Source organism: Balaenoptera musculus, chromosome 12 (genome assembly GCF_009873245.2).
Source record: "Balaenoptera musculus isolate JJ_BM4_2016_0621 chromosome 12, mBalMus1.pri.v3, whole genome shotgun sequence".
NCBI classification, from domain to species: domain Eukaryota; kingdom Metazoa; phylum Chordata; class Mammalia; order Artiodactyla; family Balaenopteridae; genus Balaenoptera; species Balaenoptera musculus.
Window position 1 is genome coordinate 36931925 of NC_045796.1, and position 23028 is coordinate 36954952.

The 23028-nt window shown below is 38.8% G+C and overlaps 1 protein-coding gene and 1 long non-coding RNA gene across 7 annotated transcripts in view; one reads left to right on the plus strand and one right to left on the minus strand.

The window, feature by feature from the left end:
• The first annotated feature begins 11 nt into the window (after positions 1 to 11).
• Positions 12 to 5960, plus strand: LOC118905148. Its single transcript, XR_005022171.1, has 3 exons — positions 12 to 70; positions 4282 to 4455; positions 5864 to 5960. It is a non-coding gene; the product is annotated as an uncharacterized LOC118905148 (long non-coding RNA).
• Positions 5961 to 12745: 6785 nt separating this feature from the next.
• The window catches only part of NCOA7 (nuclear receptor coactivator 7), a 152826-nt gene continuing 142543 nt past the window's right edge, over positions 12746 to 23028 (minus strand). For all 6 annotated transcript variants that reach the window (XM_036871527.1, XM_036871526.1, XM_036871525.1 and 3 more), the window contains 5 exons: positions 22083 to 22208; positions 20269 to 20421; positions 15764 to 15859; positions 15253 to 15324; positions 12746 to 14877 (listed from right to left, as the gene is read on the minus strand). In XM_036871527.1, coding sequence (XP_036727422.1) covers positions 14740 to 14877; positions 15253 to 15324; positions 15764 to 15859; positions 20269 to 20421; positions 22083 to 22208 — 585 coding nt within the window. In that variant the 3' untranslated portion in view covers positions 12746 to 14739. The remainder of the gene's footprint in view (positions 14878 to 15252; positions 15325 to 15763; positions 15860 to 20268; positions 20422 to 22082; positions 22209 to 23028) is intronic.

Genomic DNA, 23028 nt, shown 5'->3' on the forward strand with positions numbered 1-23028 from the left:
AGCGTCCTGTCCTCGGGGCGGAATGGAACCTGTTGACGGTACTGAACGTCGTTTCCCTGAAGCCTGTAATGTAAGGTGCCCCAAGAGTGTATAACGATGTCTTAAAAAAAAGTTTTTAAAGTTTAATTTTTTAAGCTTACAAGTTCGTAGATTTTAAGAGAATGAACAAAATTTCTAGAACTTTGTTTTCAACAAGATCATATTTGATGCTTTGCGTACGCATTTTCAGCTATGATAATTTTAGGTGCTAAGCTCAAAATGTGAAACTGAACTTCCCATCTGTCTTTAATTGTTGTTGTTGTTAACAGCACCAGCTAGATCAGAATAGCGCGCTTTATCTCATTCTTCATACACGGGTAAGGCGGAATCCTGTAGTTTATAGTCTGAAATATTCCGGAACTTTACTGCCTGTGGCTCATTATGCCTCACCTGGACCACTGCGATATCCTTCTAACTAGTTTTCCTCCTTGAGTTTTCTGCCACTCAGGCAAAAACCGTGTGTTACCAACCCAGGTGCTTGGACTCTTTATAACTTTTCATAAGGAGTCTCAGACTAAACTTTTAAAAGGCCTCTCAGGGCCAGGAAAGCCATGCCAAGGGATTATCACAGATTTTGCCTAACAGATTTGGATGAATTCCTCCCTTTTTGAGGTTCCCCCCAAAATACCTTGAAACTCTTGCATTTGTTTGGAGGTGGCCTTCCTTATATATTGGATAAAGTTTCTGGGACCCTCTGAGTTTCCAATTTCTGGAGGGTTCAGGTAGAGAGAAAATATAAATGTTTCAATTCTACTTAGGGGTGTAATTTACCAAACTGCTATAAATCATTATTAGCTTGAGGGGAAGGGTTTCCTTGTATCAGGAGGACACAGAATAAAAACCAGTAATATCTCAGGCGAGACCGAAAAATTATAGCCATATCCATCAGTTTCCTCAATCCCATGTAATTAATAGTTTTATAGAGCCATCTGGTTTACCCAGTTCAGCGGTATGATATGAAAGTTATCAGAAACTTGTACTTGTCAAAAAGCCCTTTCTATGAACCTTCCTGAAATGAAGCATTTTTGTTTTTTTAAATTTATTTTATTGAAGTATAGTTGATTTACAATGTTGTGTTAATTTCTGCTGCATAGCATAGTGACGCAGTTATGCATGTATGTACATTCTTTTTCATATTCTTTTCCATTATAGTTTGTCACAGGAAATTGAATATAGTTTCCTGTGCTATACAGTAGGACCTTGTTTATCCATTCTCTTTGTAATAGTTTGCATCTGCTAATCCGGAACTCCCAATCCACCCCTCCCCCACTTGGCAACCACAAGTCTGTTCTCTTATGTCTTGTAAGTCTGTTCCTGTTTTGTAGATAAGTTCTTTGTGTCATATTTTAGATTCCACATATAAGTGATATCATATAGTATTTGTCTTTCACTTTCTGAATTACTTAGTATGATCATCTCTAGTTGCTGCAAATGTCATTATTTCATTATTTTTTATGGCTGAGTAGTATTCTATTGTATATATGTACCATATCCTCTTTATTCATTCATCTGTCAGTGAACATTTAGGTTGTTTCCATGTCTTGGCTGTTGTGAATAGTGCTGCTGTGGACATAGGGGGAGTCGCACCTGTCCTGACGATGTCCCTGGTGATACCTGCGATTGCTTTGCTCACTTACCTGTTACTTTCAAAAACTTGCTTCCCATTCCCAAACCCTGGACTTGATATAGTTCCCTACCATGGAAGTGGGAGGAGCAAAACAAAGTATTTGAAAATTGTCTGGAGTATATGTCCTGGTGTGGGAACAGGCAAAAATATAGGCATTGTGTGTGCACAGACAGAGCTGCTACCAGGTGGGGTTCTGGATAGCTCCCCTGAGAAACAGCAATTTGAGTTGTGTGACAATAAACTAATTTTAAATTTTATTTGCGAAATGGAGTGCTCTTTTCTAATTTCAAAAGGTCACCATATGGGCCAGTAGCACCCCTGCTTCAGAGCAGGCTCTGGAGTTAGACAGCTGTACAACTTACCATCTGTGAAGACATGGGCTAAGTTTTTTATCTTTCCCTGAGAGAGAGAGAGATATATATATATCTGAAGCACTCTGTTGCACACTTGAAACCAACACCTTGTAAATTAACTACACTTCAATAAAAATAACCAATATTGAAAATAACATACAACATGAATGTAAGTCACATTACTGTTATCAGTAGCAAACATTTATTAAGAGCCAACTCTGAACATCATACCATACTAAAACAAGCCTTTATTTGTCTGGCTTTCCTCATCGCTTACTGATCCATTTCTCTGCTCTCCTTTGCAACCAAACTCCCCCCCAAAAGTTGACTGTACGCTTCCCAATCCCTCTCCCCCTCGTCTCTCACACTGTCTCCCATCAAGCTTTCACTGCCATCATCCCGTCCAAACTATTCTGTCAAGGTGACCAATGACCTCCATGTCACCAAATCTAATTGTCTCTTCTCAGTGCTCATCTTTTCAGCAAAAGTTGGTTATTATCTTCCTCTTGAAAAAACTTTTTTTTCCTCTTGTTTTCCAGGACACCACACTTTCAGCTTTCCTCCTACTTGATTGGTTGTTCCTTCTCCAGTCTCCTTGGCTGCTTCTGCTTCTTCCAAACCTCTCTCATCACTAATGGGCTTTGGTCCTAGGTTTTTCTGTCTCTCTCTCCCTCCTTCTCTCTCTCCTTCCCACTCACACATAAAAAGCTGTACATATTTAACATATACAATTTTTATAATACTCTTCTCTTTAGCTATACTCACTCCTTTGGTGATCTCATGCAGCCCAATATCATCCCATTAGTCAGTGACAGAGCGGAGACCCCAGCCCAAGCAGTCTAACGGGAACCAGTGCTCTTAAATCATGGTACTTTGACGTGTACATGTGTTCAGATATGTCTAGTATGAGTCATGTTTATTAAATATACATACGAATTTGTAAGAAAAATGCCTGAAAGAATACATACCAAATATATTTGCATTGTGATCTCTGGATGGGTAAATTATGTCTTGATGTTTTTCCTTTTTTTGGTTTACCTGTATATTTTAGGTCTTCAACAATGAAAATATAGTACTTTTGTCATAAGGAAAACATTTTAACAGATTTTTAAAATTCAGGATTCCAAATAAACTTCATTTCCTTTAATCATTCTCTGTTTCATAAATAATCTCATTCTACAAATTTTTGAGTTGTTCAACTCTGATGTCAAAAGCCATGAAGCATTTTTAGGCAGATTTCTTGGTGTTTTGGGGAGAGACAGACAGTGGAGCTACTACAACCATATGTCTGATACAGTGCAGTATTTAGTCCATTTTGCGGTGAGGATATGGAAAGTGTGTTGGTGAGTTTGTCTTAATCTTATAAAGTATCATCTCGACAGTAACACCCCTTTTCCACATCCTAAATAGAAATTTCCTGAACACAAATACAAAAACCTTCTCTGGCTTATATTTAGTAAATAGGAATAACTTTTTGCTGTTTCACCAGTGTCTCAAGAATTTTAGATTATTCTGAAGGTAAAAGAAAAGTGTGGACACATTTCCCTCTCCTTAAGAAAAACAGTATAAAAAGGAAATACTTAAGGCTAGAGTGGCTGTTGCTTGGTACTAAGTACTGCATGATTTTGGCCTCCATCTGTTGGAGTGAGTGAGATGTCTAACAGGCAAAAGAAGGGGAGGAAGGAGTGCTTGTGTGTGGGAAAGGAGGGAAATTTCCAGTTTCCGATTATTAAACTGCCTTATTTAGAGCTCTCTTTGAACAAATACTGGCAAGTGGCCCAGAGTCCCGACTTGTGACTGTTTGAGCTTTGCTGAAGGACTTTAAGGGAAGTCCTGATTTGTTGTTCTGAAGTGGAAACTGTGTAAATTATTTGTAATGGAGAGAATGATAAAAGAAAAAAAAAATCCCCTCTCCTTATAGCAACTTTCCCATTCCTGCTGTTTCCCTGGTAAGTTATTTTGTTTACTTGCCCACAGAATATAATGCAGACACTTCTGCTTTTTTTCATAATACTTTCCTGAGAGCCATGTCTTCAAAGCATTGAAAATAATTTCTACTTTTATCAGAAATAAGATTACACTTAGACTTTGCATTTCTGATAAAGAATTCAGCATAAACAAAGTTTGATGTGACTAACACCATAATAGTACTCCCTTACCTTTGTCTGGCATTTTGCAATTTTCTAAGGCACTTTCATGTATGTAAATTAATATGATTCTCATGACAAATCAGAGAAGTAGATTTTATTACCCCTGTTGTAGAAATGGAGAAAATGAGACATAGGAAGATGAATCAGCCTACTCACGATCATTTAGTTGGTGGATGACAGAGGGATTCAGACCTTTAGTGGAACCAGACCAGAGGCACTTCCCTTCTCCCTCAAATCAATAGAAAACAGCTACCACGTAAATCAGCCCGTCTCCATTCTCTTGAAGGTAATGTAAATTTTCTTGTCAAATTCACACCTGTATTTTTTCGTAATCTCAAGGCCAATAAGTCTCATCTTCACCATTCATTCTTTTTCTTGTTAAAAATTTTTTTTAATTTTTCTTAACTGATACCCAAAGTGTCTTATGCTTCTTTTTCCCCTAACGTTTTTCCATCTCTGACCTCTTTGAATCTCTTTCCACTTTAAAAGCCACAGTTTCTTTGTAAGCACCCTAATCTGTATCCTCAGCTTCCTCACAGAACCATACCGTCACCTTCTTGCCTTAACTGAAACCTGGCATTCCCCCAAGGATATCACTTCCCTTGAGCATTGACAAACAAAAACTGCTTTTTCTCCCCACCTTCCAGCATGCTGAGAGAGCTTTGGAAGCAGTGCTGGCATTCTCTGGCTTCTAACTGCCAGTCCAGGGGATCCCATTCCCACCTGTATGCAGCTCCCCACCCTCTGCGCCCTTTCGAGTGTCACGCTATAGCACGAAGCATAATCACGTCGTGCACCAGCTTCTTGGTCACTCCCCCAGATTCACAGAGAGCTTCAGGACCTGGCCCACAAATGCTGCCAGACTCCCACGTTATCTCAGACAACCTCAGCGTCCGTGACTCATAGCTTCTCAATCACACAAAGGGATTCCAGTGCCCTTTGCCTCCATTCCTCTTTAACACAACTCATTCCTGTGGCAAAATCCTAACTTGACATTTACCCAGATGCCCTGAAAACCTAAGCTTTAATGACTCTTCACACCTCTGAAAGCACCTGTCCTAGCAACTTCCTGACTTCTTAGTAATTTCTGTTCTTGATCTTTCTTCAATGCTTTCTGTTGCATTCCTACCTTCACTTCCTTCCCTACACAGCATAAACCCCAAAAGCCCATCATTTCCCAGAATTGCTTCTGGGCACCCACCATGCCCTCCCTCTATTTTTGCTGTACTGCCACTAACTTGCTATCGCCTATGGTTATCTAATTGGTTAAAGACATGGGCTGGGGAGTCAGACTCCCTCAATTTCTACCATTTAGTAGTGATTCCACCTTAGGTAAGTCATTAATTTTTCAGGGCTTCCGTTTCCTCAATTGGGAAATAATAATAGAGTACTTATCTCATGACCGTCACAAGTTATTGTAAAGATTAATTGCGATAAGATATGTAGAGTGCTTAGGAGAGTACCTGATGCATAAGCGCTCAATAAATATTTACTATTTGGATTGGCCAAAAAGTTCATTTGGGTTTTGAAAAACCCGAATGAACTTTTTGGCCAACCCAATATCATTACAAATAAACTGCTTGATGCTGCTTCTAAAACAAAAAAAATCACATAATCAAATTAATAAGTGCCAATATATGCCTAAATCTGCAAAGCAAAACACAAATCAAATATTTTTTCACCTCTCTCCCTAGATATTGCCCACTTAAGGGAGATGCTTGAGAAAATACCCTTGTAGGGCCTGAGGACCTCTGATACCATCATGTTATCTATTTGTCCTCCTTATCAAAGGTAAATGGGATTAACAGACTGACTAATGTCTGTTATTCTTAAGGTAGTAACAACAAGGATTTTGTGTGACCGCTTCCCAGAAGACAGACTAGAAGAAATAGGCATAAGATGTGAATAAGACATCTCACAAAGGAGAAAACATAAATGGCTAAGAAATACATTAACAGATGCTCATCCTCATTAATAGTCAGGGAAATACAAATTAGAACTACAATGAAATAACATTGCACATTCTTGAAATTGGCAAAAACTAAGAAATCTAACAATATCAGATGTTAGACAGAATATTCTAATAGGCATGTAAATGGTACAATCACTTTGTGAAACATCGAGGGGTTATCTTGTAAAGCCAAATACATACTCCATGGACCAGCTGTTCCATCCCAGTGAAGCTCTTTCTCATGGGCCTCAGGACAATGGTTAGAGCCAGACAAAACTGCAAGCAACTCTGTGCACTGACAGGAGAATGGATTAAATAGTGGTATATTGGTACATTCACACAGAAGAATGTTAAACCCACACACAAATGAAATATAGCAGCAATAACAACATGAAAAAATCTTAGAAACAATGTTGAAGGGAAAAGAAAAAAGCACATCTCTAACAAGTAACTGTATATATTGAATAGTATAATGACATTTTACATCTATTAATCCATTTAATTCTCCTAACATCTCTTTGAGGAAGGTAGTATTGCTTTCATTTTACAGATGAGGAACCTGAGGCACAGAGAGTTTAAGTATTGATAACTTGCTGATAAGTGGAGGTTCCAGGATCTAGCTGACATTTACTTCATGCTTACACAGTACCACACACTTGCCTAGATTATTATTTTATGAAAAATGCTCCACATAAAATGTCCTTGATTTTTCTGCCTGATTTAATCTTTCTTCCAAAATCAACACAATGAGTTAGAACTGGAGAATCCTGTTTATCATATGCCTTTGCACTCTTTCAACCTTATCACAAAAGTGCAAGCTCACTGGATAGTTTGATATTCCTAAAATGGTCTTCTGAACTATTTTCTAGATTTCACATGTGGAAACAGAATGTGACTCACTTTCAATGCCCTAAATTAGCCCTGAGGCCTGGAACTTCCCTTCAGTCTACACTTTTCAGAATGCCAGTAACCAAGAGATCTGAAAATGAAGGAATTCGTTTCCCAGGAAGCATCCACACACACCACCACCACCACCACCCTACCCCCCAGAAATCTCTTCCTCAGTCTTTACTTAATACCCCTAAGACCCAAAGGACAGAACTTGAACAGCTAGAGGAAGAATCATTTCTTCCTGCCTCACAGTCTTAAGAATAATGCTTGTAAACTTGTGACTAAGCACTATATAGCAGGGAGGGGAGGAGAGCCAGGAATCCAGAACCTTTGTTTTATTCCCAGGTTCTTCTGCTGAGCTGTGCAATGCTGGGCAAATTCAAATTCAAATTCTCTGGGGTTCATTTCCTTTAGTTATGCACTTTGCTCAGTGACAAACATTTATCAAATGCCTCCTAGGTGCCGTGCACCCTGCCAAGCACTGGGGCTATAGGGGTGCATAAGACGTCATTAGCCACAGAGGACCTCCCAGCCATTAAAGAGCTGTCTTTCCAGAGTGGAAAACTATGGATCTTGGAGCCTGAGGTGGTTAAGCAGAGTGTGGGTAACCTTGTGGTGGAGATGTAGAGACTACACAATGGTCAGCATACTGTTGTGGTTAAGAGCTCAGCTCTGGGGTCAGTCATAACTATACATATCCTGGCTTTAACCCTCATGAACCCTGTGACTTCAGGCAAGTTACCTAACCTCCTGAAGAATCAGTTTACTCATCTCTAACACAGAGATAATAATTACACTATATTCAATTTGAGGATCAAATATGATAAATTCATATAAAAAGGAGGGTGAAAGTCATGATAAATAAATGTTACCTGTCTTCCTCATTCTCCTCTTCATATTATTATTGTTAATACATCATTTGTTTCTCAGCAAGGCGTTGTTGCAGGGTTTGGAGGTTTAGAAGTCGTCCATCAATCTTGCTCAGCTCTAGCTAACTCACTGGAGGATGGTACTTTAGATGGATATTCAGATCTTGTCCCAAGACCTTTCCTGAAGATGTTGACATGTGTTAATGGGATGATTACAGGCCAGTGCAAAGTGAAGTTGACCTTGGAGGTGGTTACTTCTAAATGTTCTGAAGTATGGGGGATGGTGTAATTAAGCATAGAATAAACAAGAGGATGCATTTTAGATAAAGTGAGGATGTGTTAATACATTCTATTGGGAGAGGTTTAAATAAAGAGTGAAAATCATGCTGAATAAACTTGACTTGATCTAAAAAATTATGGTCCAGAAATTTTATCAGGAATGAATGATGAATATGACTACAAAGAAATTGTAATTAACTTCTCATGTATTAAAAATGCATGTATTTCAGGGGCTTCCCTGGTGGCGCAGCGGTTGAGAATCTGCCTGCCAATGCAGGGGACACGGGTTCGAGCCCTGGTCTGGGAAGATCCCACATGCCGCGGAGCAACTAGGCCCGTGAGCCACAACTACTGAGCCTGCGCGTCTGGAGCTTGTGCTCCGCAACGGGAGAGGCCGCGACAGTGAGAGGCCTGTGCACCGCGATGAAGAGTGGCCCCCGCTTGCCACAACTAGAGAAAGCCCTCGCACAGAAACGAAGACCCAACACAGCCAAAAATAAAAAATAAATAAATTAAAATAGTAAAAGAAATGAATTATTAGCAATTTAAAATACAATTAAAGAAGAATATATTTATGTCTAAAACTTCACTCCTTACATAAACATAAAGTTTAAAAAAAAAAAATGCATGTATTTCAAAAATATAAACTGAGCGAAATATTTGCTATATTTTGTCATCTATGTTTATGACAAAGGGCTAATTTTGTGAATATACAAAAGAAATCTTACAAATCAGTAAGATGACGAATAACTCAATAGAAAAATGGATAAAGGACTCGGACAAAATATTCAGGAAAAAAGACACAAATCTGGCCAATACATGTGGGAAGATGTTCAACATCATTCATAATTAGAATATGAAACTTAAGATAACATTCAGCAAAGATTAAAAAGAGATCAGTATAACCAATATTAGAGTGTGAGGTAACTAACTGGCATACTCATACACAGTTGGTGTAAACTAGTATAACTTTTATGGAGGAGTAATTAATATCTTTTAATATAAAAAGTACATATACTCTGACTCACTGCTATAAGTTATCTTACAAATATACAAATTCATAATGCACAAAGTTCTATATGCAAGGATGTTCACTAAGAATTATTTGTAATAGCCAAAAAAAATCCATTAGTGAAGAACTGTTTAAACAATGACAGATCCATGCAATGAATAATGAGGTAAGTCTACCTATATCGATAAAAAATGCTGTTCATAGTATATTGTTAAATCAGAAAGACAACTAAAGAACAATGTGCATAGTATGCTTCTGTTTATATGAAGAAGATATAAATAAGGATATATGCATAGAAATGCCCTAGAAGGAAACACAAGGAACTTTTGTGGTTGTTACCTCTGGGCATATAGGGGAGGAAATGTTTGTCTTTTACTGAATTCCCTCTGTACTGTTTGAAAACTTTACCATGAACACGTATTACTTTTATAATTAAAGAAAGAAACAAAACCTCAGTTTAAAAATTCTAAATAGCAAATGGGAACCATTGAATATGTCTGAAAGTAGTTTTCATAACTAAGTTGCTATCTTAGAAGATGAACTTTCCTTTGCAACTCTCACATCATTAGTTGATTCCTCCATTCAAGGGAAGTATTTCTTCACTAATTTATTTATCTAACCCTTAGCAGTGCTTACTTTACGTCAGACACTATTTTAAGTGCTCTAATCATGATACAATCATGGGGTGGTTATTATTATCCCCATAATGGAGATCAGGAAAATGAGGCACATAGAGGTTAAACTACTTAACCAAGGTCACATAGCTAGTAAGCTCTAGAGCTGAGATTCAAACCCAGACTGTCTGGCTCTAGAGAATCCATGCCTTAATCCATGTTTTGTTGCCTTTCGAAGTCTTTAGAAGCTTTGAGTTCTACCTGGGTGATCTGGTTGTATGATCTGCTGAGAGGGACATATGTCATATACCCCCCACCTCTCCTTGGGACACCCCAGGTCAAACCTACCCACTTTTCTGACCCTTTGGAGGATCTAAGAGGGAAACAAATGCTGTAAGAGAACAAGACTAGGCCTTGCTGGGTATGGAGTAATAATGGGGCCTTTTAACAGCTCTCAAGGTCAACACAGTACCTCAACACAGCGTATCTTTGTAGAAATATTCTTACTGTTAATTGGAATCTTCAAAGATGGAAGGGCTGATCTCAGTCAGCTGTTAGGTAAATTGTGGCTGATCCACCAGCCTGTAGAGATTGTGGTTAAACCATGGACTGCTGTGGGGATTAAAGGCTGAATTGATTGGCTGAATTCCCATGTTTTCAAAATATGTCAGGGTAAGGAGGATTTTTTAGCTGCAGAGACATGAGAAGACATGCCTTATCATCCAAGTTTGTTGAATGTGAATGTTTCTTGTAGGTGTTTCTTGTTTAGCATATTCCTCAGTGTAACCTCAGAGTTATATTAAGCTAGATCAAGGTTACTTTTTGTAACCCTAGAAGTGGAGTGGTTGATGAAATGACGGGCTTTTGTTGATAGGGAAATAGGACACCAAGATTATCTAATCGTCTCTTTTCTTATGCCTTTTGATTGCCCTTCATTCTAACAGGCTGATATTGAAAACTTTCTCCACAGGCAGTCAGGTTCTCTGGGTGTGCATGTGGCCATTGGGCATCCCAGCTGGCAAGCTTAATAAGGAAGATTGGTTACTGACTAGAACTGTTTGAGGCATTTTGGGCAGTTCATTATTCCTTGATGATTCTGAAACTGGTTGCACAATTCTGTGTAAGGAATGAATTGTTTTTCCTTCCTGTGGCTCATTGTGATTGTGATGGGTGCCTGGTGAGGGGTATGGCTCCTATAGGACTGCCATGGCAGTAGAATGTCCAGTATGGCAACAAAACACATACTGATGGCCAAGGCAGGAAATGTTTATTTGAGACAAGGCCTGGGCACTGGGAGAGGTTTTTCATTATTTTTCATTGAAGACGAGGATCAGTAATCCTATAGAGATCTAAGTTTTCAGTGTGATCAGGGAACTGAACCCTCTGGTCACTTTATTAGTTGACAACCTAAGCAGTGAGATACAATGTTACTTTAGGTGGTACCACGTTTTGTAAGGATCCATAATGGCAGGGACAAATCAAAGTACCGAGAACTAAAGGTTCTCTGTGGTGAGGGAGTAACAGTCTGAGTTCATTGCTGATGACATAACGATTTGGCTGTGCCAAATCTTGATCTCAAGTTGTGCTGTTCAACATGGCAGCCACTGGCCACATGTGGCTAAACTTAAAAGTTTAAGATTAAATAAAATTAATAAGGTTAAGTGAATAAAATAAAAAATTCAGCTCCTCAGTCATCCAAGTCACTTTTCAAGTGTTCAACACCAGTATGGTAAGCTAGTGGCGACCGTAAAGGACAACGCACATTCATGGAACAGTTCTATCAGAGTAGAATGTTCTGTTGAGCAGCACTGATCTAGAAAATAAATAGGTCTCCAAAGATATTCTATCAAAAAACACCATTTGGATGCTTGCTTGACCATACCATGGAGTCTCTGTCTGGTTTTTATTCTGAACCACTAGAGATCTGAAGTAGAAGGGTGGAGGCAGTAGGATTTTAGATTTTGGTGTGAATTGTAAAGTCATTTTTTCAGTTAAGATACCTTTTGTTGGCAGATCACTGTGGATAATGGTCATAGGCAAGGAGGTAGGAGGATGCGATGCTCTGAGGTTAGGGCTTACCCTGAATGAGGAGTGTGTGACCTGACTGGGCAGAAGGAAGTAGTCAAAGGTACCTTTAATACTTGCACAAAGGGCCAGTACAGCTGTTTAGTTTCTGGAACTTCCTTTGGTTTCTGACCTCCGTACCTTTATCTGATTATACTGGTAAAAATAGGTTAGGCATCCTAAGAAGAACATGAATCTCAGCTTCCCTTTCTGGTTTAAGAGATTCTTATTGCCTTCCTCAAAAGGCAAGTACTTCTTTTATTAGTCCTGTTTCATATGCCTCTAAAACTTCAAAAGGATTTAAGGAAAGGGAAATCAAATGAAGGCCAATAATACTTCTCACACTAGTTCAGGGTGTTCCTGGTGGCTTGTAGCATGGGGTTGTATCTAAATCATCTTCAACAGAGTCTGGTGAGACATTTGGTTGCCCCCTCCCGTCCACATCTCTTGATGTAGACTCATGAACTGAGGAATTGGCAAGGAATGAACACTGTTTGAGGTCTTCATCTTTAGGGGCTAGGAGACAGGATGTCAAAGAAAATCAGAGGGTAAGGTAAGGTGTCTCTCATGGAAGTTAGGAAGTAGGTCAAGAGAGAGATGTTAAAAAGAAAGTCACTATTCAAAGAACAGCTAGGATTAAGAACAGAGAAACTGCTAGACAGAGCCAAGAGTTTTCTCTAGTAACTGTAACAGGAGCAGTTTTCATGAACTGATGAAAGAATAGGAGAGTGGCTACAGGGAACAAAGAGGGAATTTCCAAGGCAGCAATAAAAACACGAGCACTGGACCTTATTTATTTAGTCTTGGATATTTCATCAATTCTCTCATGCAAGTAAAAGCTCTAGCATGCAATAAATACTTGTTGAATGAATCCTCAGGAAAGAAAGTCACACTGAATGCATAAATTCCTTTATTGAAAATATTGGGCTAGCACTGCATTACATATATTCAATATCCATAAATAAAGGGCCACACATTTCTGATTGGACAATACTGTTTTAAATAGAGAACACAGCATCTGGATATGCTCTCACAAGTATAGTATCATGGACTAAACTAGGTAGGAGTGAACTATATGCAAAATGACCATTTCGTTAATAGCATATGGTTGCAAATGGCATAAATGGTAAACGTGATCATCATGAGACATTCCTGGTATCTCATACCAACACATCATTTAACAAGCAGATTAAGGTTAAACTGCCAATAAGTTGTTAATCAAGAGTTCTCAATAGGAGAACTTGGGTGAAAGTACACCCAGGCTATAGACTTAAGATTTTATAGCGTTCATTTAAACTTGCATGGAATGTGGGTGGAGTAAAGTAACTGTTGATCTGACAGGAGGCCACTTGGCAATTCGTTTGTTCTCTTTTATAAATAGTCTAAAATAAGAGAATAAGCTAAAGGAAATATTCTGCCAGCTTAAGGCCAACATTCTAAGAACTGTTTACTTCTTTAAAATGCAGGTAAATAAACACTACTTTTTATTAATTTTTCCTTCAAAGATCACGGGGTATGTAACTTATGACAGACCACTTTCTCAGCTTTGGCTATTATTTAACATTTTTTTCCATTAGCAGTCTTTGGCTTTCATAAAAGTCTGACAGTCAATAATATTTGTTAAAATTTAACAAGTCTTTATTATTAACTTTAATAAAAGTGTTTTATGATGTGAAAGTGAGTTGATATTAAAAAACAAGTTTTTATTCCAATTTTGGTATGAATGCATTTCTTTGCATTGATTTTTCTCAAAAGAGTCTAGAAATCATGACAATTGGGATAATTTGACATTTTTTTCATTTGATATAAAATATACAGAAATTAAAACAGTCTCATTTCAAACAGAGGCCTGTTCATTAATGCAAAAACTTGGGGAAAATTATGCAAAAAAATCCAATAAAAATACAATTTTTGTTATTAACACGGGATTTTATAAGAAGCAAAACATTTTCTTTTCAAAAGCAGGGTTTGTTCTAAATCTAGGATCATAAAGGTATACATTTCTGTAAATATCAACTTATGACTGAGAGAAATAGCTTATTCTTCTTTACACAATTATGTTCTGAGTAAATAACTAAAAATGTACCTTTTGAATGACTAAATGGAAAGCTGGCCTACAACAGTCAAATCAATAAACATTGGTATTGAGTTTTAAAAAATTCAGAATTATGTGTGTATATATATGTGTGTATACATATATATATTTGGACATTAAGCAGCACATACATATACATATCACCCTAAACAATCAGGGCAAAAAAAATTTAATATAAAACTATATAAATCAAATGGGTTTGTTGCCAAAACATAGCACAAAATGTGTACATTTCTTTATTTCAAGATTTGACATATTAAAAGAAAAAACTGCCAACACATTTCAGACAATATACTAGAAATAATAAATAAAACAGTTTTTAAAAATCATATATTCCCTTTAAGTGCTGCGCACTTTGAATTTTTCTAAATGAGACTAAACTTTTCCATGGCAAACAATAGTATGCTGTACATTTTGGTAATGAAAATTATATTGATAAATATACAAGGAATGTATATATTTCCACAGTATTTTCTTTTTCACAGTTACCAAAAATAAAAATTGCATTCAACTCACATCTGTAAATATTCTGATTCCTCACTGTATGGATCTGAAGGAAGTGAGAGTATAAAGTCTTTCAACAATCTGGACTTCAGATTTCTTTCTTCATCGTCTGCCTTCCACATGTACCTTTCAGAATCTCTCTGCAATGTGATCACACGCTGAGATGATGGCAGAAAGAAAGCACTATGATGGGATGAGGCAGTCTGGGCTGGGGCTTGGTCTTCCAGCCAGCTTTCGCAGGCCTGATTGAACCCAGTCTTTTTAATGTTGTATTTTAAGGCAGTCTGAATTTCACTCAAATGTCCATACCTCGATATCTTGAACTATGAAGTCTTCCTTTTTGGAAAGAATATCATTATTAAAAGTGCTGCAGGAGTTGCTTCGTCCATGGTATAAATCAGCATCTAAGCATAAAACCAAATCGTCCCCTGAAAAGGTTAATTAAAACAAAATGGTGAAAACATTTCAATTTTATGTGCACATTTCTGTCCTCCCTTGCCCCAACTTCTTTCTTTATGCTATAGACAGACAAAACCCTAAAACTGCTTGTAAACAAAAGGTACATTTCCTTATTTCATTTAAATGACCCATCTTTCCTAAAAGACGGGTGGCAGTAGTCCCTCATTGAGAGACATAAGTAAGTCATTTTATCTTCAATTCTTAGTGTCATGTGTTAGACCACACTGTCCTAAATAATCGAAGCACATGGGCTAGTTAAAATCCCCTGACACCAAAGTTTCAGTTACCTGGGTCAAAACAGACTCACTCAGGTCAGGTGGTAATTAATAATAACAACAACCTTACCTCCACACCAAGTTCCAAAGAACTTATGTCTCCATTGATAAAGTATGAGTTTTCTCCACTCCACTTAAAGACCTTAGGGCAGAAACACAAGACAGAGAACAGACATTTCAATCTGGAGAATTCGCAAAGAGGGAGTATCAGCATAGTACCTGTGTGTGTGCAAGGGCACTACCCATTGGCTGAGGAAGCTGACTGCCAGACCTCTCCCACACCAGGATGAGATCTCCAAAGGGGTTATGAGGTAGGAAAGACCTCTCAGGCACATGTTGGCTCTGACTTGCAACCCCTCCCTGACCTTAGACCATGCAAAAGAGCAGTTCCCAAGGCCTGGGGAGGGAATCTAAGCAGTGTCTGTGCTGCAGTCATGAAGTGCTGGCCAGGCTAGAGTGAGGCCAGAGGAGCTTACAGGATGGGACAGCTGCTGCTCCAACCACAGCCCCCCACCTCCAACCCCACCGACGCTCCTGACATTGTGACACCAGGAAGTTGGGTATTTCTTTCATCTAGGTACCTTGAAGTTAGGGCTAAACGTGTAGAGAAAAGTTTCGCCTGTGCCATAATAGTGATCACTGAACTTGAAAGGATGAGTTGCGTATGCTCCAAAAACCTGTCAAAAGAAAACAGAAACCTTATCTACTTTCAACCAGAAACCTCCCAAAAAAAAGACTTTCTGAAATATTTTAGCACAATCCTATTCTGAGATCTCATTATATCTCTTTCAGCAAAGATCATTACTAAATCAGAGTTCCTGAATAAAAAAGACCACCATCAAACAAATAAAATGTCCCCAGTTCTCATTAGAACCCAAGTGGCTTAGAGAACTTATCTGTCAAAGGCCAACAATTGCTCCAGTTTTAAAAGACTTCCGAAGTCCACTATAGAGACAAATTTCTTTTAGTGAATACAGAGGACATACTGGAAACATTAAATAACAAGATGCATCTTGCACACAGAAATGAGTGGTTGAGAGAATGAAGCCCTATCTCTGATGTGTTTTATAAGTAAAATGGTGGCCAGAGATTTCCCTGGAGAAAATAATTTTTTCTTTCCTTTGATTCGTAAAAATGAGTTTTCAACATACTTATTAAAACTGCATCCTTAACATGACTGATCCAATATATCTTAGTTCAAAATGGCTTTTAAGAAAAAAGTAACAATTCCATAATACTGTGGGCTTTAAAGGTGGTTTAGATGTATCTGAATCAATGATTTTTCTATTATTTCTTATTGGGGTTGGAAGGAGGAGTGTTTTCAGAACACGCATGTCCACTGCTTCAGCTTCCTGTTCTCTGCTCAGATCCTGACCAGTGTGTGCAGGAGTGAGGACTGGCAAGAATATATATTCTGGAAATGTCCCTAGGTGATTCTGATATATCTTCTCCAAATCCCACTTGAGAAACAATGCGTTTTTTTTTTAACATTTATTTATTTATTTGTTTGTGCCAGGTCTTAGTTGCGGCATGTGGGCTCCTTAGTTGCAGCTCGCTGGCTCCTTAGTTTTGGCATGCGAACTCTTAGTTGCGGCATGCATGTGGGATTTAGTTCCCTGACCAGGGATTGAACCCGGGCCCCTGGCATTGAGAGCATGGAGTCTTAACCACTGCGCCACCAGGGAAGTCCCAAGAAACAATGCTTTAAATGGAGTCTACCTGAAAAATGCCTTATAAGTTTTCAAACTAATTTAAATTGGATTATCATCATCATGGAATCTCTTCTTTACCAAGTACACTCAGTTCCTAGCTCCTTGAAATACTAAAAATTAGGTAGAGTAGAAGTCTAGAAACTTTCTAACCCATGTTCTTCATACCAAAACCTGTCTCTAGAGCTGTTAAGAACAAGGAAAAAACAGTAACAAATTTTCTTAGCAATCATGGAAATCTGTTTAAGCACTGGAGATATGATGATACTAAGAAATTACTGTTAATTTTTTAGGTATATAGCATTATAGTTATGTAAGAAAATGTCCATTTTATTTATTTCTATTAATTAACTTAGGAAGAAATTGTAGAATAATGGTATTGTTGGGTCTATACCATCGAAAATTTTAACATGTTTGACAGTAACAGAACAAAGGAATCCAGGGGAATGAATGAAGATAGCCCAAAGTGGTAAAAGGAAGGTTAATATGACAAAACCTATAAATGTATAATTGCTCTCCTTTCTTCTCTCAGCTTTCTTAGTAGATAAAAATTATACAAACAACTATGTAACAATTTATTGTTGAGTTTGTAATATATATCAACGTAATATAACAAAATTACCACAAAAAGTGGAAAGATGTAATAGAGCAATATAGGAGTAACATTTCTATATCTCACTGGAATTAAGTTAATATAGATCGGACTCTATTACCTGATGATCGTTCTATTATTTTCCACAATGCTTTGTGGTATAAATTACTCCATGGTCTCATTCAATTAAATTTGGGCCCCTTTGCAGGGGTAGTTTCTGTGGCCAGTCTATGAAGTTTATCCTGACTCCAGGAAGGCTCTCCTTAGCTGTCTCTTTCCCCGGTTCTCTCTGGTAAACTAGATGGTCTACAGCTTAGTTTGCTGCCTTCATGGAACTATCAGCCTCCTCTTAGTTGTTTACCACCAAAATTTTCATTGTTTTCTAGAGTGCCCCTTGGCTTGACCTTCCCCATGTTCTTCTAAATAACGTCAGTTCCTTTGGGGAGAGCTTCTGAGCTATATGTTTTATGGTCCGCCTCTTCCCCTGGAGCTGGGGGCTGGACAGTGGCCTGCTTTTCTCAAAGGTACAATCGTGTTTTATGAGCAGGGTGCTGGGCAGGGGCAGTAGCCACTGGTCTTGGCTCTGCTCACCTGACATGGAACTTCTGCCCTATGTGCTGGAGCAAGGGCAGTAGAGACCCCTGTATTCTCGGCCTGCCACGCAGAAGGTAGAGCAACTGTCCTCTGAGAAGGGGCTGGTCATAGGAAGAGAGCCCTGAAATTTAGCCTCTGAAACAGAGATCTTGGGTAGGGGATAAGACGTGCTGGGGACCTGCCCCTAGAGGAGGCATATCATAGTCTTTGCCTGGGAGCTGGCGGCTGAGGGATCCTCATCTTGTCCACACGTGCCCAGAAGGAAGCTTCTGTCTGAACAGGGGTTGGGGGAGGGAGCAGGCTGTGCCTTCAAATGCCACAGAATCTCACTATTATTACTGGGCTTCATTAGATTTTCTTAAATAAATGGTTCTTCACTTGCTGTATGCCCTTAGGGCAATTTCCAGAGACTTTAAGTGATTGTTGTTTTTATAATTCCCACCAGTAATGGTTGTTTCACTGGGGATTGATTCTGTAGAACTCCTCATGCCTGCCATTCTGCATGTGTAATGCTTTTATATTAGAATTTTATATAATTCATTTCCAGATAAATTTACAGGTGTTGTTCTATCATGTTCCCAAACACAGCAAAGCCGCATCCTTGCCTTAGGGGTAGATGGGGTGGGGAAAGCAGAGTTGGTGTCCAGGTGCCTTCAAATAACACAGATGCCTCCAGGGCACCAGATCCAGTAAGATTATACCTCTAGACAAACAGTGTAATCTTCAGGTATAGGCAGGCCTCCTTTACATATCTGCTGATAGGAAGCTGAGTAATACTGTGCATCATCAAAACCTGCTCTGTGAGGCCAACACATTCCCCAACAAGTCATCTTTTGGTAAATCAATAGAACTAATCTATACTTATGGTGCAGGTACGTGTGTGTGGTCTAAAACCATCTAGCCCTATCTCATCTAAAAAGTAGCACCTAACTTTGCAAACATTTCACTAAATCCCTAAGTAATTCCATTTTAAACCTTTGTTATTATTATTTAAATTTTTAACTTGATTCTCCCTACTATTCAGCTTGGACTATGATTGAATAAAGTGTTCTCAATCAGTAAATAACAGTAGTTAACAATGATAATAACTAAACTATTCCTCACAACTCTTAACCTACTTACAGGAAAGATCACAGTTGAGAAAGACAGTGCCTTTAGTACCCCCCTTCTCTCTGCTAATTTTTCCCAAGACAAATTATGACAGCAAAAATCTATTTCCCCTAAAATGATCCCAATTATATGGCTTCTCAGCAAGCCCCCCAATGCTTAATAGTGCCCCACATCTAACAGACACTCATTATACATTTTCTGAATGGATGAATAAATAAATGGTTGTCAAGTAAACCCTGCTTCCAAATGCCAGGAAGAGAAAATAATGACACCTACATCTTAAAAGTGTAAAGAAATTTCTTCTTGCTATAATACAGACCAAGTTGAAATGAATAAAGAGCAGACTTGAAAGATGCTTTCCTTTTGTGAAGCAGAAGTCTGCCTGGATGGTACACGAAAGAAACCTGGACAGATTCCACTCATACTCCAGGCTGACCGAGGGAAGAATTATTAGCCTAGGGGAGATGGGGGTAATATCTAGATTTCACCAGTGCCTCCAAGACTGACAGCAACGTGGGTGAAAGTGCACTAAGCAATGGTCCAGAGCATTTTCTCCTGTTTCATAACAACTGGGCCCTTCAGGTACAACACACCATGGCCTTAACTGGCTCTCCATCTCAGCAACTATGCAGGCAGGGTTGGTGGGCACTACTTCAGCTACCTGGAAGAAGTTCTGGTATGGCACTGGAACTTCTTTCTGCAACTATCTCCAAATCTAGATTTGACTTTTCTTCCAGCTTCTCCAGTTTTAGGTTACAGAATATCATTATAGCTTCCTACTCCATGATGAGTACAGGAAAAAAATTCCTTAGAATGTGACTATTTGGAGATGCGCTCCATTTTCTTTTTTAGAGATGCATTCTGAAGTATGTAGAGGTGAAATGACATAATAATTGGGATTTACTTCAAAATACTTCAGGGAAGAAAAGCCAGCAAAGGAAAGAATGAAGTGCATGTGGCAAAGTCCTGCTAACTGTAGAATCTGAGTGATGAGAGGTCATTGTATTAGTCTCTCTACTGTTGTGTAGGTTTGAAAAGCTTCATTAAAAAAATCTTCCTCTATAAGAGGAACAAGCCTCACCTGATTATCCATATCTTTGATGACCAATAGGACAGGACTGTCTAGTGATGCTGACTTCCGGTAGAGAGTTTTCAAGCTGGTCCCATGCTCTAATGTGCTGTATACGAGTCTCCATGGATACCCCTGTACCCTTGCTGGAAGGCGTCGGGCCAGCTGTGAATCCAAAGATGAAGATGTAAATACACAGTCTGCCTACAAATCACTCATGAACTTGCAGCACAAAACAGATGCCTGTGGCTCAAACTCGATAATTACACTACTTCCATATTGCTCTCCTATACTCTAGCAAATATTTGCCACTATAAACCAAGAAGGGAAAATCACCCCTTGGCAGGGATGCTCCCCAGAGCATGCATTCCCTCTCAGGGATGATCCTGAAGGGTCACTATGCCACTATATATTTGAAGATATAGCACCTAGCTTGATAAAGAGGTATGAATTAGACACATGCTCTCTTGTTTACACTTCAACCTGACTTTCACCAAGCAGTTCATGTTTCTCGAATTGTTCTTTCTAAACCTTCAAAGGCTGCTACTGACAGCTGTAAATTCCCACCAAAGTGAGAACGAGAAGACACGGGTGTTTTATGCTAGTAATCAGATGTACTCTGTCCTCATTACACTTGTATCTTTCACTTACATTAATATTTAACTTAAACTTGGCTGCCATAAATATCAATAATGCATATCTCTTCAAAAATACACACAAAGGAGGCTATATAAAATGTTAAAGTCCTCAAGAATGCTTGACATAGTTCTAGAATCAGCATGAACTCCATCCCTGTAACTGCTTGGTCAAGTCGCTTAGCTTTCCTGGGCCTTCACAGATGGCATTTGTAAATTGAGGGACTTGAACTTGATGATTCTTTAAGGTCTCCGAAATTCAGGCTCCTAAACTGACTGATGGGGGAAGTACAAGAGGTCCCTTACTAAAGTTCAAATACAAGCACATAGTATTTCATAAAAACTCAAGTAAGAGATGTTCAGAAAATAGAAAGTAAACAAAAAAAAAAGTACAGAAAAAGGAAAATTACTCCTAGTGGTAGGTGGTTTTCATAAAGCAAGTAAAGTGTACTTGCTATATGACTTTTACTGAGCTCAATAAATTGAAACCATCGGAACTTTGCGATAATCATTAGGATAAATTTGGATCCTTTTAAAATACATTAGGACGGGGCTTCCCTGGTGGTGCAGTGGTTAAGAATCTGCCTGCCAATGCAGGGGACACGGGTTCGAGCCCTGGTCTGGGAAGATCCCACATGCCGCAGAGCAACTAGGCCCGTGAGCCACGACTACTGAGCCTGCACGTCTGGAGCCTGTGCTCCGCAACGGGAGAGGCTGTGACAGTGAGAGGCCCGCGCACCGCAATGAAGAGTGGCCCCCGCTTGCCGTAACTGTAGAAAGCCCTCGCACAGAAACGAAGACCCAACACACCCAAAAATAAATAAATAAATAAATTTATTTAAAAATAAAAAAGAATCACCTGGGGAGTCTTCTAATACAGATTCTTATTCAAAAAAAAAATACATTAGGACTATAGTAGGACACTTTAAAAATTGTTTTGAAGACAAGAAATGGCTTTTTGTTCAGGTTTGGGGAATGGATGTAGGTGTCTGGCCAAGTCCTCGCACTCCCAAGAAGGTGGCAGAGATGCTGCCTTTCAGAAGCAGAGAAGGGCCCTGGTTAGGCTGCTGGTGTTCTTCCTTTAAAACTCGGCTCATACTTCACCCCAAGTGAGAAGAGCAAATGTCAGGGGTGGGAAGTGTGTTCTAAGGTTGGGGAGACACCCATCCTAAGTCCCCAGGAAGAACCCACCTGCTCGACGTGCATGTTCTCCAGAAGCGCACTGCGGGGCTGCAGGATCGGCAGGGCTGCCTCCTCCTCATCTTCGTAGTAGCTGCACGTGCTCTTCCTGCGTTTTGCCTCCTCAACGGTGATGATCTGAAATGGAGAAGACAAATAAACCAAGAAAAACGATATTTTTGCTTTTCCTTCACCTGCTATAAAGGACCTCAGGTACACAATTGCCTGTAACAGGTAGGGTTTTAGCAGCAGGACGTAAGTTGAGCCAGCACTTTGGGGGAAATGGCTAATCACAGTGTCAATTTCAGAGAATTTAACACAGTACAGCTACAGCACTTAATATGTACAAATTAAAGTCACAAGTTTTCCAGTTTTACTATTGCTTAGTCATCAAGTAAGAATTATGTATAACTCCACAAGCGACTTATACCCTTGAAATGCCCTAAATTATTCTCCATTAGCCTGCCTCTAAATTTGAATTGTTAAGGGACTAACAGATATCATACTATGAGCAAGTCTTCTATAAATAGGGAAATTGGGAAGATAAGGATAGTCCTTTAATCAGGAATCCTAATGTTTTCTCTCAAGGCTGTTCGTAGCAACCAACCCTGACAGAAATAGCGAATGATAACATCTACGGAAAGCAACAACAATACAAAGAGACACAAAGCTTTAGTCTAAATTACAATTAGGTATGATTCTTTATGGAGAGTTGAGAAACCATCAAGATAATCTTTCCTTCAAAGCTGAGAACAGAAACATGATGTTGTACACAACATTTATTATTTCATCATAAATACACTTATAAACTACCAGGTTAAAAGTCTTTTTTCTTTTGCCTCTCTGAAAGTCTGGATAAATCACTAAATTATTTTGAAATTGAAGGATACAGACAGAAGGTAACTAATTCACCAAAATTCCTGAGTACAAATATTAATGACTTTTGCATCATAGAGAA